We start from the raw sequence: 17,176 nt of genomic DNA on the forward strand, positions 1-17,176 counted from the left end.
ATATGGCGGACCATCTCGACCTTGATGTCTAAGAAATTTTGGGTCATTTTCTGGTGCTTTTCAAAGTAAATGAATTAGGATGAAAGACAAGAAGGCCAAGAAGCAGGTTAAGGTAGCATCTGCGCTCGATGAGCAAACCTTTGGCTACTTCAAGAGGGTGGAAGATGTGATAAACGAGGACGATTTTGAGGACGAAGAAAGTCGAAAGCTCTTCGTTGAAAACGTGTTCACACAAGTGGAAAACAACGAAGTGAAGCTTTTCTGTGATTTGATTGTAAGCAGAACTATGGAAAAGCTTATTGTTTATTTAAGTGATGTTCAGATCCGCAAAGTGATGCAGAATGTAGAAGATCATTTCTGCAAAATCGCCATGGATAAATTCGGTAGTCACGTGTTGCAATCTCTGGTTTGTGTCATTCCAAAGGCAATAAGATCGGAACGCAGTAAAGTCAGGGAAATTGATCACGACGTTGAAGACTTAAAAAGTGCAGAGGAGCTCTTTTTGAGCCTGTGCGACTGTCTTAAAGAGAACTTATCAGAACTTGTTAACCATATTTATGGGAGCCATGTTGTAAGGGCAGCAATCGAGGTGCTGGGAGGTGTGAAAGTTGCAGACAATGTTGTTCGTAGTCGAGCCTCTCGGCAGAGTAGAGAAAGAAGTAATCAGTCAGATGAGAAAAAGCAATTCATCAAGCTAACTCAAGGTATTCATTATCATTTGAAACTAAGAGAATTTAACTGATAGCTACATGTACTTGCCACTTCATGGTTACATATATCTACCTAGTGGGGTTGGTTTCACTACCTGTTGAGTTTGCTATGTTCAAGTTCACTACGCGTTCGCTAACCACATCTTCCAGTTTGCTACCTATTTAATTCGCATTTGCTACTATTGACAAACAGGAGCCCATCACTAGGAGCATGCAACTCCTATAGTAAGCCTATGTAGCATTTTTACAGACCAGTCTATTTTTAGACTTCTTTTCCCACAAAATAGGTTTCGGTCTACACGGGCGCACATTGGCAAGGGAAAAAAATTGCTTTTCTTTTCATCTTCCAGTGAAATGATGATCTCAGTTAAAAATTAAGTCCATGCTTGTGATTGGTCACTGAGGTTCCTTCGGGGGTCTGAATTGACTGTAAATTCTAACTAAAAACAGATCGGTCTGTGAAAACTCTGTGACAGGAATATGGGGTAGGTGCACGCTCCTAGTGTTGGGCTCCTGCAACAAACTAAAGCTTCACAAAACAAAAATATATAGACCTAAAACTTAATGCATATATAGATTATTCCTCCTTCTTTTGACCACTGCCGGGTCAAACTTGGTTAGCTGAGGAAGCGGACTAGGCCTTTGGTTAGAGAACATGAAGCAAACTTGAGCATAGCGAACTCAACAAGTAGGGAAACTGGCGTGAACCATTACTGGCCATGAAGGCAAAGGTGCATAGTAACTAGATGCTGTCACAGGTGAATCCACCTGTGACAGAAGTTTAGAGGGGGTATAAGGACAAGTCCCTATTTGGTGTGAAGGCTTGTTCATGATTTATACTAAATATTTTGAAAAACTACATGTGCATGGCTAATACATTCTCATGCCCGTCACATGATTCACATGACTCAGTCACATCCATCATTCAGAAAAAGTAAAGTTAAAGTTAAATTATGATGGAATGGACAAACATTTTTCTGGATCCACCCCTGTTTCTAAATAGTTTTTTTTGAAATGGGATCTAAAATTGATATTGTAGTTATGCAAGGTGTATCCATGTGATTTAGTGTGTCTTTAGAATCTATTCCCGACTGCCATTTCTGACGTTACCGTATTCTTTCTTTTTTAACCAGTGGGAAATGCTTTTGGAGCAAATGCTATCAAACCCATGGAGACCGTTGCAGTTCCAGAGAGTTTTCCACCAATTCTGAAAAAACTCACCAAGGTCATAATGAAAATGGAGCTGCAAAAGTTATCTCTTCATCCAGTCAGTAACCCCCTTCTGCAGACGCTCCTGTTGGTTTTGCACAGGAAGGATCAGTCTTTATGTATGAAGTTGTGTAAGGCAGTCATGTCACAAATTGACATGTTCAGTAGTAAGAGAGGAAAGATCAAAGGTCCAAGGGAATCGAAGGAATTAGGTGAAGTTGATGAAGGTGTAAAAGAACAAGAAAGGTGGGTGTGTTCTCAAAATATAAAGATTTTCTTTGAAAATGCTTTTACGATACATTACTGTCACAGCCTGTCCGAGGAGGAGAGGTTGGCTTGGGGCTAACAAACCTTGCGCTATAAGTCAGAACACAAGTTGTGCTATATTGTGTTTAGAAACAGCAGCAGATGAATTTTCTAATACCAACTGGGCAAATGAGGTGTGAAGACTTACAATGTATACATAAGACCTGATGTAACTACAGATGCCTTTAACTCAGCAGCCAAGCTCCTTACACCAACTTAAGTATCTATGACATAATAAAACGCTTTGACTTTACTGAGAACTGTTTTTTTTCTTCCTTCCAGAATTTCAAATCTTGTAAGACATATAAAATTACCTATTACTCTCATTGTAACTTTGCAAAGTGACATTTCACATTGATTTACATGAAGAGGGTGAATGGACAGTCAGATGGACGGACTTAATTTACACCTGAAATTCAGTTAAAGCAAGTTAGAAAACGTTAACCCAGGTTCAACTTTACAATACAAAATTGTTTTCAGCAACTACCGAGTTCCTGTTCTTCTTGCCAATGAGATCAGCAGTCACCTAACAGAAAAAATTCTGCATGTTGTTACACCAGAGCTTTGGCAGGAGATCTACAACTCTTACTTCAGTGACCACTTGGTTCAGTTGTCCAGTCATCCTATTGCTAACTTTATTGTACAGCATCTGATGGCAAGTACTAGAGAGAAATCACAGGTTGGCAAATAGTGATTCGTTTGTTCTTGTGTACCATTTATGAGAGACCTGAGACATTTCCATCCCACAAGCATGATTGATCAATTAAAAGCTAAAATGAAGACAATAATTTTCATCGCTTACAGTACTACTTTCTCAAATTTTACCCCAAAAAACTTCAGTTGCCCAAAGTATAGAATCCACCAGCCTGAACCCAAAATCTACCAGCCCCAGGTTATGGGAAACAACCATGCTATTATTACCATTAAGAAGTTCCAGAAAATACCTATATTCCCCCTCCCCCTCCCCCTTCCCCCACAGAAGGGATTGGAAATTCCTGGGGAGATGGGGAGTTCTCTAAGAACAAAAAATGTAAAGAAATGTTTGAAGCTTAATTGAAATTTTGAGAGAGGTGGGGGCTCTTGGACAAAATCCCTTCTGTGGGGCAGGTATGGATATTTTCTGGAACTACACATTGTAACTTTGTGAGGTAAAGAAATAAATTAGAATGCAAACACCTGTGTACTAACCGTAATTTAAACTCCTAAATTCAACATGGTCTGTCTTCATTGTGACTCATTAATTTTAGGCAGAACAGATGATTGCTGAGTTGCTGCCATATTTGGAGGATCTCCTTGCACTGGGGCATATGGGTGTTGTGGTCAGAATGGCAGAAGTTGCAGTCCGGTTTGTGATAAAGCAAAAAAAGATGTTAAAAGCTTTGTTACGAGCATTCCACTGTGAAGGAAAAGTTGAACGAAACAGCGCTGTTGTACTGATATCCTCATTAACAACATATGAAATTTTCTATGGAACAAAGCCAGAGCCAGATGAAAAAGAAAAAGTTAGTGAAGAAAACAGTAACTCTGTGGTGAGTTTAGCGGTACTTTCAGTAAGACGAGGCACCTGTGGGAGAGCCACCGGTATTCTTTTGTGGATGGCCAGCAATAGTGCTAAACAGATTTCAAAAATTAACCCTGGACTCTTATTGCTATCTGATGGGTAGTGCCCAACCACCTACATGTACTTCAAATCATATTTAAAGCAGGGCTGTCTATAAGGGCCGTAACCCGCACCTGTTATGGCGGAGCATGCTTGATGGGCCCTTGATGTTATGGGTAAACTTACCTGTAAATGATATAATGTACAATTCATCCATAAAGTAACATGTTTGTTACTGTAGTGAAGATCACGGCTACAGGTGAATCAAAACTTTGTGATAGCCCTGAAAGGAACTGGTTAAGAACCAAGTGAAGCATAGATTATATGCCTTTTCACATGAAAGTTTTTGTTTATGATGTCTTGTTTCTCTTCTTAACTTTCTTGGCAAGTCAAAACAGAAAAGTATATTAAACAGAGGCTACATGTATTTGGCAAACATTTTTATCAAATTACATTGATATTGTGGCCATATCACTAGCCTGTGTAGCTTGGCAGTTTTTAAGCAATTTGAGTGACCTAAGAAAGCGGCAAAGCCACGATGACAAGCTGGGAGCCTGGGAGAGAGACAACTGAGACAACTTCACCGCTCGTTTTTGTGGCTTTGCCACTATGTGCACTCACCCTCAAATTCCTTAAAAAATTGCTTAAACCGCCAAGCTACACAGGCTACCATATCACCTGTCATCTTCAATCCTGACTGGTTCCACATATTTTCCTGTGCTTTGCATCAGCTGCATGCATTTGCTTGGAGTCTTAATTGGTTTGCTGAAGTTATCCGTGTCCTGTTTGGTTAGCTAGAGTGATTACTTTGGTTTGGTTTTACAACACTCAATTGAAAGCCACTCTAATGTAGATGTTAATAGCAATGTATTTTTATCTTTTTAGGAAGCATCCCCACCCACTGCAAAACTTAAATCCATCAACTTCCATGGAGCCCTCTTGCTGAAGACATTGTTTGACTTTGAAGACCCAAGCAAGTTGGTCAAGAGCTTGCTCAGTCTGTCACTGGAAGACCTTGTGACCCTTGCTAATGACCCAATGGGTTCATATGCTATTGAAGCTTTCTTGAAGAGCAGATCGGTGCCATCAGAGAAGAAACACATGCTTATTGAGTATTTAAAGGTACAGCTTCTGTCATGAGAGTTATATGAAAAATGATTGAAAACCATTTTCTCTGTATAGTTTTGAGGCACTGTCAGCCAGTTGATGGGAATGCATATAAAAGAATGCTGTCAGCTTTGTCTGTTTTTCTGTTGCATGCATTGGGAATGGTAAACATTTGTTGGATCCTAGGAAAAGAGGCTGACTACAATCAGTCTAAGGTCTTGCTGCCATGATAAACTACCAAATTCTCAAAATCTTTACGGACTAAAGTGCAGAGAAATAACATTTTGATCTTCAGACTGAAGGTCCAGTTAGTGTTTACCATGAGTGTCAGACTTGCAACAAATATTTTTAGATTGTTACTGTATTACTTTGTAATCCCTCCTAAATTTGAAATAGTCTACTTTTGTGTGGAAAACCATTTTAAAGACTTTGCAAAGAATAACAAGAAGTGCTTCCACTATAATTTTAAAATTGTTTATTTTTTTTTTCAAGAGGGCAGGTAACAAATTTTGTAAGCTGATTTGTTTTTAATACATCCTGGATTTTCCGATCTCTTCCCACATTCACGGTAACGCTTTCGTGAGTTTAAAAAAAATGAACTGATCTGAGAGAGAGGAAAAAAATAAGTATTAAGTCATTTACCTCCCTAAGGTTGGTCCGTAAATAGAGAGACTGAATACTTACAGGGCTGCATGAAGGCAGTACAGTACAGTACAGGCAGGAAAACACTACTGAAAATTTCCAGACTTTTTTGGGACACATTTGGAATTTCTATAACTTACGCCCGTCTCCTATTGCTTCCAGCTTAAAATATACGTCTTGATTTTTCAGGGGACCTTTGCAAAACTTGCATGCGAGAAACAAGGTAGCCATGTTGTGGAAACGTGTTGGAGACAAGCAGAAGTCAAACACAAGGAAGACATTACACAGGAATTGGCTCTCAGTGAGCAACAACTAACTAGCAACTTTTATGGCAGAATTGTGTTGAAAAATTGCGGTGTCGAGCATTTTAAAAGAAAGGACAATACATGGCATGAAAAGGAACAGAGAGCAGCCAGGAAAAGAAAGCTACTGGAGGAGATTTTAGAAGAGAGAGAAGACAGTGCAAAACAGAACAAGAAAGCTAAGGTAAAGGACGACCGCAAGTTTTCAAAGCTTGCTCCTGAAATGGCCGCTTTGGGTTTCACTGCAAGTGGAAAACATGCTGCTGATTCTGAAGGGGTAAGGACTGCTCAGGCGAAAAAAATCTATGATATACCCTCAACTGAAACACCATCCATTTTATTTCGATTGCACGAAAAATGTTTACGTGAAAAGTAACGAAACTATAATTCTCTTTTTCTGGTGAAACAAAACTGTGTAAACTTGAAGAAACTACGTCACGGTTTGCGCATCTTGAAATTTTTAGCCTAGATTTTTCAAGTTCGCGGTTTGTAATCCGTGTTAATCTTCTCCATCCTTAACGATCCTTGTTCCTTTATGGTTTAAAATTATCCCTTTGATGTTTTTCTATCTTAGTAGACTATTATTTTCAGGTTCCCTACAAAATTGTAGTTTTACGCTTTACTGGACCAATGGCTGGCTAAAGGGTCTCCATCGTCACTCCATGAAGTTTTTTTTTTTTTTTGACACTTTTATGTTGGTTTTCCCATTGTTTGACCAATCAAAAAGCGAGGTAATCTGGAGAGCGGGTTAAGACTCGATAGCCACGTGCCGTTAATTGCACATACGAATCTTAGACGTTTGATTGGTTGAGAAGTTTGGAAACCCAACAGAAAGATGAAGAAAACCCTGACTGAACGTGCGAGCCTGGCACGATACATTTCATTGGGTTCTTCTGAGTTGACGAAGCGCTTTTTTTTCATATTAATAGCTTTTGCTAATACCAGGAAGTAGTCCATGTAGCAAACTAGAAAATAGAAAGAGAAACAAAAAGATATAACGTGACATTGGAGTAACACTGGATATAACTTTAGCAATGGAAGTTGATGTTTAATTTTATTTTAATTTTGTTTTTTCAGGAATCTGATAGTGATGGCGCTAAGGAGTCAGTTCCTGCTCTGTTTGAAAACAAAAAGAAACAGAAACAGTCTGGACACAAAAAGAGCAAAACGAAGAAAAGCGAATACAACGATTCAAGTGAAAATGACAATGTTGCTGAGTTAGAATTCATTACGGACGCCATCAAAGCCACAAAGGCTGAGAAAATGTCTAAAAAACAACAGAAAAAGAAGAAGCAAACATAGCACAGCTGCGGTCTTGAGTAGAAACCAAAAAGAGTTTAGACAAGTTTGCGATAAACTATATTTGACCACAAATGCAATATATATAAAACCTTTGATCCTTCCACTTTTAGGACTTGACTTTGAATCGCGAAACCCACCCAAACTTCGTCTTAGGTCGAAACGAGAAATCTATCTTTCTTGTAACTGAGTGACCGAAGTTGTGATACTCGGAATTTTCTCTAACTAACACTGCTCGCTCAAACAATTTTGGAAAGTGGAATTTTGAAGGAAAAGTCACCTACTCACTGTTGTGTGGATTTGTTTTCATAATGGTGGTGTTCATGTTGTTGCAGTTGTTGTTGTTGCTGCTGCTTTAATTCAAGCCCTAGTATTTTAACAACCTTAACACAACAAAGCTTTGTAATATTATCGACATAGTGGATACAAGCAATTTCTCCTTGGTGCAGAGTACAGAAATTTGAGTGTGTCAAAAAGCAAATAATAGAAAGTCATTAGTTTCCGAAGAAACTTTTACCCTGCACCAATCGCCGATTGGTGCAGTAAAGTGATGCGATACATGTCCCTACAGCCTCGGTATTTTTAAAAGCTGAAGTTTCGATAGTGTTTCCCTTCGTAGCATCTCGCAGCAAATCGTAAGAGTTGACGCAGATTGGCGCTCGACGCGACGCGTCAATTTTCTGAGGTGCTCACTGAATAAGTTACCTCAATTTAAGTTTTGTCGTGAAATCCCGCTTGTTTTTCAAAAGGAGACTTGTTATGGTAAGTATTTTCGTGTTCATAGCGTAATGGACTGCTTTTTCAGCGATTGTGGTTTTAATTACTCTGTCAGTTCAGGCCTCGGTTGTTTGGAGGCTGGATAACGCTATCCACCGGATGAATCACCATCCAGCGGATAAGTGTTAACAAAACAAACCACGCTATCCGCTAGATAGTGATTTATCCGGCGGAAAGCGTTATCTACTTTTCGAACAACCAGAGCCTGAACAATAAAAACTGGACAAAAGCACTTGAACTATTTAACAATAAGATTATGAGCCCGAGATTTCTGAGGTGATAGTTGGTAAGGCTGGAATCCCAATCACCTCATGGAAATCGCGAGAGCGAATAATCTTCTTGTTTTAGTAGAATTCTAACTAAATTTCTTTAAAATTAGCGATTTCCATTGGCGGATTGAATTGTTGTTTGAAGCTCGTCTTTGTTTGTACGCGTTCATCAGTTCATTGAAAAGTTTGGAAGTTTTAAAAGTCGCATGACGGTCAATTATCTGTACTGAATTATCTTGTCATATTTTTAAATTTAACTCGAAACAGTGGAGAAACGCGAAAGCATTACAGTATGTGGACCACCGCCAGCCACTGGCCACTCACCAATGGCTGATAATGTATGAGTACCTCAGCCAATCAGATTGCAACATTTGCATTAGTATATCGGTAGAATTCTATTTATGTTTTTTATTTAACACTCTGCTTGCAATCTTCCCAGGCTCAAGCAATAACAGGGAAGGATAAGATAAATTTCCATTGAGCCATTGGAAGCCTGCTGTTTGGAATGACTCACGTTATCTCGAGGTAACTGAGTCAGTATTCCAGAAGGAAGTCAGGCTAGTCATCTAACCATGAGATTCAGTTTCCACATTGAAAGGTGTATATGAACTCGGACGGGAGTCCATAACTAGAGGTATACATGTCACTGTGCGAACGATGTCTATACAGGTTAAGTTATTTTTAAAACCACAGTTCGCAACGAATTTGTAGGATTCTTTTTGGTTTCTGTATGAATTTCGTGGACTGTGATGTCGATATTTTCCTTGCATAGTTCAACCGAAACCATGAAGTAAAGTTGAGAGAAGTCTGGAGACTGAGGTATTTTCGTTTCTCCTACATGACGCACTAGGTGAAAAGAAAGATGGCGGACCAGGTGTGCCTCGGTTGTAGTCTCTTTGGCCTTTTTGAAACGTAGTTCTTCACGTTGAAAAATACTTACAAGCGTGATGTATCCAAGAGTGAAGAGATCACTCTCCGATACTGGCAGTCCTTCGGCAAAAAGAACTTTATTTCGATCGTTTTCCGTGTCAGATGCGGCTGGTAATGGCACACAGCGTGAAACTAACGGGAATTCAAGACACCACCACCACGGCCACCAGACAAGCCACAGTCCCGCAAGAAAGCAGCGCTTTCATTTGCCGATCTACACCGGACGCAATGCAATAATTGCTGAGGTACGGAGGAAGGAAAATGTGATTATTGTTGGAGAAACGGGCAGCGGGAAGACAACTCAAATCCCTCAATATCTTCACGAGGTGCGTTTGACGAAACTCGGGGCCATCGCATGCACGCAACCCCGACGTGTTGCGGCGATCAGCATCGCACAGAGGGTCGCTAAGGAGATGAGCGTTCAGCTGGGAGAAGAAGTAGGCTACACGGTGCGGTTCGAGGACGTGACTTCCGCGAAAACTCGCGTTAAATACATGACAGACGGAATGCTACTGAGAGAAGCTGTGAGCGATCCTATGCTTCACCGATACTCTGTTGTCATTTTAGACGAAGCACATGAGCGAACTGTGCATACTGACGTCCTTTTTGGTGTTGTGAAATCAGCTCAGAAGACAAGGAGAGAGAAAAATATGAAACCTCTTAAGATCGTTGTCATGTCTGCCACGTTAGAAGCGGAACATTTCTCGCGTTATTTTAGCAGTGCTCAAGTGTTGTACATTGAAGGCCGACAGCATCCCGTGCAGGTGATGTATGCAGTTGAGCAACAAAAGGATTATGTTCATGCTGCACTTGTGACGGTCATGCAACTCCACCAAGAAATGCCACCTGGGTAAATATTAGCATAAAATACTTAGAACTCCAGGATCATGTGTACTAAAGGCATCCACATTTGAGTGTTGATTGATGCCCTCAATTGATATCTCGCTGGACACTTGATTGACATGTCGATTGACACTCAGTCTACACTAGATTGACACTCATTCAACATCTCAATCGACACTCGATCGGCAATAAGTCGATCGTTGGCAGAGTGTCAATGGACTAATATTAATTTTATCGATCGACACTTGATGACATGTCTGCAAAAATTAGCAGACTCTCAACTGACTGTAGACCGAGATGTTGAGCGGGTGTTGACTGAGTATCGCTGGAGGTGTCTATCGAGTTTGATTGAGATGTCAATCAAGGGTATCATCTGTGGTGGACACTTGACCACAGATGTCTTTAGCACTTGTCATCCAAACTGCATAGGTGCCACTGGATTCCTGTTACATAACATAAACAAACACTTCTCTTCACATGATTAATGCTTCCCCTGCTCAAGAATAATCTGAGAAAATTCCATACACATGCCTGATGGCATTCAGGTTAACAGCTTTACAGAGGTTCATCAAATGTTTCTGTACACAAAAGATCAAAATATTTGAGCAAAAACCTAGAGTCTGTTGAGCTACAACATCTGAATGGAATAGGAAATATTCTGCTAATGCTGTGCTTGCAAGTAAAGGCTGGGCAGTGGGGCATTGACATGGGGATCAGAACCTCCTCTTTTCATTCCCTTCTCTCCTGCTTCTCTTGTCTTTGTCTCTTGACTCCTACTTCTTTCGTGGTGCTCCCATCCCTAGGTAAACTAGGAGGCTTCAAGCCTCAGCTGATTGTTAACATTTCATGACCTACTGACATAGCCACTATGAAAGAGTATACAATTTCACCAGCAAGAGTTTTGCTTGCTTGATTATATAGTGCAAGTCAAATACCATCGTTTATCTATGGCATCATCGGGGAGCCAGGGGGATGCCACATTCCCTGATAATGCCGCAGATTGGCAAAAGCTTGGAATAAAAAGAAATACAGTAGCTCAACACCTTAATCAAATCATCCATTTAATCACCCAACATGATTCTGAGGGACAACTTCAAACGTTTACTAACCTGTTTTGATTCTGTATAGTGGTGACATTCTTGTTTTCCTGACTGGGCAGGATGAAATTGAATCTTTAGCAAAGCTGGTAACAGACTGTGCACAACACTGTGGGCCAGGTCAGTCAGTCCCTAAAGTCTGTATGATATAAATTCTTATTACTGCCTTCACCTTCACCTTCACCTTCAGCCATCCCATTAATGCTAAGTGGCACATAAGCCCTGATTACTGCCTTTAATACATTTAATTTATTACCTATGGAGAGTAAATTTATTTACCAACTAATACTAATCACATCCTAATGAAAGCCTTGCTTCCACAGCATGCCAGGCTCCTTTGGTCTCACCATGGGTATTTTGGCTCAACTACAGTGCACATGTACATGTACATCTTGCCAAAATACAAACTATGGCTCAACCAAACTCGTTTGATGTGCCGTCAAAGCATACCAATAAGGTAGATTTAAATAAGTATAAATACAATTGTGTCTGTCAAGAGAAATGATAACATTGTTCTTTTCTGTGAACAGAATGCCCTGAACTTTTGGTGTGCCCCATGTTTGCTGCTCTACCATCACAGCATCAAATGAAAGTGTTCATTTATGCTCCTCTTGGGAAAAGGAAAGTTATTCTGGCAACAAACATTGCAGAAACATCAATTACAATCCCAGGAGTGAAATATGTTGTGGATACAGGATTTGTAAAGGGGAAAGGTAGGTTGAACACATTACAATATTGCAGTAAGGACACTCAACTTTAAACACTTGACATTTGTTTGTGTTTTTTTTCGGTGACTATAGAATGGAGGTTTTCCAGTTAATGTAAAAGGTTAGCACTTTACAGTGCAAAAGCACTAGCTACTCTTGTATGTCGTTGATGTAAAAAGCCCTCATTCTGCATGTATATTCACTAGAAATTGTACAAAAAACGCCGAGTGTTCACCGTTAGCATGACCTTAATATGATTTCCAGCTCGTACTGCGCACTCTCAAGAATTGTTTGCATTTTTTTTGTTTCATGCACAATGGCACAAAATGTAAACATTTCACAACTACATACATGAAGTAAATTCAAAGTTTCATGTCAACCACCATTATGGATGGGAAGCAACGGGAAGCTCTATGTTTCATTCTTTCTCTTGCCACTTGATGAAACAACTTTGCAGCGGTAAAAACCAATGAAGTAGTTGGAAAAAGAATTTGGAAGGCCCCAAAGATAAGGTATGTGGTTTGTAACAAATAACATTGATTCGCATTCTATCGAGTGAGGGTTTTTTTTTTTTTTTTTTTGCTTAACAGTAGGGTGCTGAAACTGCACAGTACGGACTGGAAATCATCTTTAATATAACATAGAATGATATATTTTCTTTTAATTTTTCATAGAACACACAGGTAGGCTGCCTAGATGTGTGTAGGCTGCCTGTTTGTTTCATGTACTTAAGTAGTACTGAAAGAATTGTCAGTAGTGACTTAATAGTTAGTGTGCTAGACTCTAGGTCAAGTTGTCTCTGTCCAAGCCCTGACCAGGGTCATTGCGTTGTGTTCTTGTGCAGACGTTACTCTCATAGTACATGTACCTTTCTCCACCCAGTTGAGTAATTTAATTTGTACTCGCAAATTAAAATAATTCTGACCTTAACCATTGGATTGACTAGTATAATCCTATCAAAGGAGGAGGAGGAGAAATACCAGTCATTTCATGCTTTTCAAACTAGAGATTTAATGGCACTGAGTTGATAGGTTACGGTCCAAACTGGCTCGGGTTGTTCGAAAGGTGGATAATGCTATCCACCAGATAAATCACTATCCAGTGGATAGCCCTGTTTGTTTTGTTAATGTTTATCCACTTGATAGCAATTTATCCAGTGGATAGCATTATCCATCCTTTGAACAACTAGGGCCTGAAGGTTAGACTACTTGTTTCAGGTTTCCCTGGTTGATTGATAAATAAATTGTCTTTTCGCCAGCTTTTCATCCTAAAACTGGTCTTGACATACTGAAAGTACAACCAGTTTCAAAGGCACAGGCAAGGCAGCGCTTAGGACGAGCAGGACGTGAAACTAGTGGAGTGTGTTATCGTCTTTACACGGAGGAACAATTTGATGAACTAAAGGAGATGACTACTCCAGAAATCCAGCAGTGCAACTTAGCTAGTGTTGTTCTGCAGCTCATGGCTCTTGGCATTTCTGATGTGCTTCATTTTGACTTCCTTGATCGCCCACCACAAGATGCTCTAGAAAATGCACTAGAACAGTTGGTGGTGCTTGGTGCAGTACGAAGAGGGAACGGTGGTTACGAGGTATGAATTAGTTCCAATACAAAGCACCTTACATTGTGCACTTAGAACAGTTTAAACTTGACTGTTGAATATAAATTGCACTTCCTTTGGTTTTGCATTAGAATATATATGCTATTTGATTGGCTCAAAATACTCGGCATACGCTTAACTTACATGTACATGATCAAATCAGAAGTAACACCAAAACCAATTGTGACTCACTCACACACGTTTGCCCACACTTCACATCAGGTACATATAGTTACTTTGAATTTTGATTAGTTTACTTGATCGTCTGTGTCCCTTATTATTGGCCAACATGTTTACTTTGGTTCTAGTGTGGCTACACTCAATTGAAAACTGCTCTTGATAAGAGTATTTAATTTATTGAACTCTAAAGATCTACAGCCCAAATCTGGGCCCAACAGTCTCTCCTAATTGATTTATTTTCATTTTAGCTGATGCCCCTAGGCCGTCAAATGGCTGATTTTCCATTGGAGCCCAGACTGGCCAAAGTGATCTTGGCATCTCGAGAATTTAACTGCAGTGAGGAGATAATTACCATTGTGGCCCTTTTGTCTGTGGACTCACTCACATACACCCCACAGAGTAAACGTGATCATGCCATAGCAGTACGCAAGAAGTTCATTTCATCAGAAGGTGATCAGATGACTCTTCTGAATATTTACCGAGCCTACAAAGCCGTCAATGGCAACAAGGAATGGTGCCATCAGCACTTCATTAACTCACAGACTGTTAAAAGAGTCATGGATATAAGGAAGCAACTAAGAGATATATGCACAAGACTGGAATTTCCTTTGAATTCTTGTGGCAAGGACACTGTAAATATCCGTCGTTGTCTTGCCATGGGACTTTTCATGAATGCTGCTGAGCTTCAGCTTGATGGAACATACCAGACTGTGACACATCGGCAGCCAGTCGCCATTCATCCTACATCAGCCTTGTTCAGTTGTAAGCCACAGTATCTTGTTTACAATGAACTTATTCAAACTTCGAAGTGCTACATGCGCGATGTGTGTGTCGTCGATCCCTCTTGGCTTCGTGAGGCTGCACCAAACTATTTTAAAGAACACAGACTTCATTCCCTGCCGACATCAGTTCATTCTTATTAATCAAAACAAAGTTGAAGTTTTAAACAGAACAAAGATATCAATTCAAAGTTGAAGTTTTAATGCATTAAGGAGAACATTGACTGCATCCTTCTATTGCTGAAATGAAATTTGTTTGTACTGACCATACACCACTGAGCCAAAAATGTTACCTGTCTGAGTTTGATGTTAATAGACTGAAATATAATAGTCATTACAATATTTATATGCTATAACCCCACAGGGATGGCAGTCATTGGGGTGCTTGCACTTGCATTGACCAAGGTGTCTTGGTTGCCACTTACACATGTATGGAGTTTTCAAATTGAAACTCTCGCATGTTTTGTCATGACTGAATTTTTTCAACTACCTTAGCAGGACCATAGCCAGAAAAAAATTATGATGCCCGTGGTTAAATTCTCTTTAGCATTGTTTAACCTTCTCCTTCCACAAAAATAAGAATGAAAAAATGACTGACGCAAGTGCCTCGGTTTGCCCTCATACTGGCTATAGCCTTGTTTGGTGTTTAGTACTAACTATGCTACTGTCTATAAAGTTGATTTACGAAGCTAAATCAGACACAAGAAGCACCTTTACACCTGTACATTAGACATGGACATAAAGTAAAAGTCTGGTACCTTTAATTTAGTTCTATTTTTTTTCAGTTTCCGAATGCTACGAACAAATATTCTATCACTTTTATTTTGAAGCTCCCCTTGGAGTGTACATGTAATTTAAAGAGACCAAAAGTCAGTGCTATTATAATTAAAAATGTAGTTGTTTATTATTAACGACAACAGTTGAATTTTTGTAACTGGGAATAGTTTTATTGTCAGTCCTTGTCACTCCCAAAGTTGATGGATATGACCACATATTTGCACATTGAAGATTATACATGTTTCATTGTGAATACTGTAATAATTAAAAACTTGATTTTCAGAAAACAAGTGTAGTCAAGAGGTTTTCTGGTTTGCATCAGGGAGTGCGTTTTAAACTATAGCGAGAATTAGTTGAATAATAATAAATTGATTTTGTGATGGAATGTGAAGAAATCAAAATAGCCACTCTGGGGAAATTTTGAATCTTTTATTCTTTACTTTTTTTCTTTTAGCTAAATATCTCTTTGCCTTCACCAATTTTGGTATGTTTCATTGTTCTATTACAAGTTATACAAAACGATGGATCAGCCAAGACACTGTCTCTTCAGTCCAAAACCTTGATTTTGTTAAGGGATGGGTGGGGCAGAAGATCAAAGTCTTTATTCCCTCTCATGGACTTTCTAAAAAAATAGTAAAGACAGATAAAACAAGAGCAAAAGTTGACAAAATTTTGAAGTCGTTGACCATCAGTGTCAGGCACCCTCATGAAGTTTGAACTTGTTTGGGTGCTGCTTGTTTGGGAGGGAAAGAAGTCAAAAAGATCTCCAATCATCTCTACTAGGTTAACAGAGCTGCACCAACGATAAACTAAGTTGAATGTCTTAAACCAACTCTTGTCATCTTTTAATACTATACAAATCCCCAGGGGAGGGGGACTCCCATATAAAAAAGATGGGGGTACTCATCAAACCTTTTAGGGATTAAAAAGCTGTTTTGGTTCATCTCAAGGTGTTCAGCCTCAAAAGCACCACAGCGGGAGATTTTGTGGAACCTCTTGGGGTATAGAGCCCAAAAGATATGATGGGAAATTGGGTTTTGTTTTAGAATTGGTACCTCGTAAGGGTGAAAAATTTCAAGCCACACCCACCAACCAGGATCTTGGTAGCTCTTAGGGTTTTTTTTCAAAATTTCTGACCAGCACCCCCATCCTTTTTGTATGGGAGTCCCCCACAGGTACAAGTCACCCAATGATACTGTACAAATCACCCACTGATGTTGTATAGATCACCTACTGATACTGCACAGTCCAACTACTGATACTGCACAGTCCACCTGCTGATACTGCACAGTCAACCTGCTGATACTGCACAGTCAACCTGCTACTGCACAGTCTACCAACTGATACTGCACAGTCTACCAACTGATACTTCACATTTCACCCACTAATACCGCACAGTCCAACTACTGATACTTCACATTTCACCCACTAATACTGCAGTCAACCTACTGATACTGCACAGTCCACCTGCTGATACTGCAGTCTACCAACTGATACTACACAGTCCACCTGCTGATACTGCACAGTCTACCAATCGATACTGCACAGTCCACCTACTGATACTACACAGTTCACCCACTGATACTGCACAGTCCAACTACTGATACTGCAGAGTTCACCCACTAATACTGCACATTCCACCTACTGATACTGCACAGTCCACCTACTGATACTACACAGTTCACCCACTGATACTGCACAGTCCAACTACTGATACTGCAGAGTTCACCCACTGATACTGCACAGTCCACCTACTGATACTGCACAGTCCACCTACTGATACTGCAGAGTTCACCCACTAATACTGCACAGCTGTCCACCTACTGATACTGCACAGTCCAACTATTGATACTGCAGAGTTCACCCACTAATACTGCACATTCCATCTACTGATACTACACAGTTCACCCACTGATACTGCACAGTCCAACTACTGATACTGCAGAGTTCACCCACTGATACTGCACAGTCCACCTACTGATACTGCACAGTCCAACTACTGATACTGCAGAGTTCACCCACTAATACTGCACAGTCCACCTA

General features: G+C 39.9%; 2 protein-coding genes across 3 annotated transcripts; both read left to right on the top strand.

Annotated features, from left to right (window-relative positions):
• Nucleotides 1-2: 2 nt before the first annotated feature.
• On the top strand, nucleotides 3-7,857 carry LOC145466434 (nucleolar protein 9-like). Of its 2 annotated transcripts, none has more exons than XM_081450155.1 (7): nucleotides 3-704; nucleotides 1,844-2,165; nucleotides 2,706-2,904; nucleotides 3,473-3,754; nucleotides 4,711-4,947; nucleotides 5,764-6,060; nucleotides 6,954-7,857. In XM_081450155.1, exons 1-7 carry the CDS (start codon nucleotides 80-82, stop codon nucleotides 7,176-7,178), a joined length of 2,187 nt encoding a protein of 728 aa, XP_081306281.1. In that variant the 5' UTR covers nucleotides 3-79; the 3' UTR covers nucleotides 7,179-7,857. The 2 variants fall into 2 exon arrangements, with proteins under 2 accessions (XP_081306281.1, XP_081306280.1); XM_081450154.1 differs by having other exon boundaries at nucleotides 5,764-6,153; nucleotides 6,954-7,776.
• Nucleotides 7,858-9,069: 1,212 nt separating this feature from the next.
• On the top strand, nucleotides 9,070-15,435 carry LOC145466439 (ATP-dependent RNA helicase DHX33-like). Its single transcript, XM_081450161.1, has 5 exons — nucleotides 9,070-10,001; nucleotides 11,123-11,211; nucleotides 11,622-11,804; nucleotides 13,057-13,388; nucleotides 13,826-15,435. The coding sequence occupies exons 1-5, from the start codon at nucleotides 9,169-9,171 to the stop codon at nucleotides 14,498-14,500; spliced, it is 2,112 nt and encodes a 703-aa protein (XP_081306287.1). The 5' UTR covers nucleotides 9,070-9,168; the 3' UTR covers nucleotides 14,501-15,435.
• The last annotated feature ends 1,741 nt before the right edge of the window (nucleotides 15,436-17,176 follow it).

This window comes from Orbicella franksi, chromosome 13, assembly GCF_964199315.1.
Source record: "Orbicella franksi chromosome 13, jaOrbFran1.1, whole genome shotgun sequence".
In the NCBI taxonomy this organism is placed as follows: Eukaryota; Metazoa; Cnidaria; class Anthozoa; order Scleractinia; family Merulinidae; genus Orbicella; species Orbicella franksi.

Excerpts from the sequence above, each read along its gene's own strand:
- LOC145466434 (XM_081450154.1), top strand. The coding sequence starts at position 80 with ATGAAAGACAAGAAGGCCAAGAAGCAGGTTAAGGTAGCATCTGCGCTC. Across the intron at positions 2,166-2,705 it reads GGTGTAAAAGAACAAGAAAG|CAACTACCGAGTTCCTGTTC; the intron begins GTGGGTGTGTTC and ends AATTGTTTTCAG. Across the intron at positions 6,154-6,953 it reads ATGCTGCTGATTCTGAAGGG|GAATCTGATAGTGATGGCGC; the intron begins GTAAGGACTGCT and ends TTGTTTTTTCAG.
- LOC145466439 (XM_081450161.1), top strand. The coding sequence starts at position 9,169 with ATGTATCCAAGAGTGAAGAGATCACTCTCCGATACTGGCAGTCCTTCG. Across the intron at positions 11,805-13,056 it reads AGGATTTGTAAAGGGGAAAG|CTTTTCATCCTAAAACTGGT; the intron begins GTAGGTTGAACA and ends TCTTTTCGCCAG. Across the intron at positions 13,389-13,825 it reads GAGGGAACGGTGGTTACGAG|CTGATGCCCCTAGGCCGTCA; the intron begins GTATGAATTAGT and ends TTTTCATTTTAG.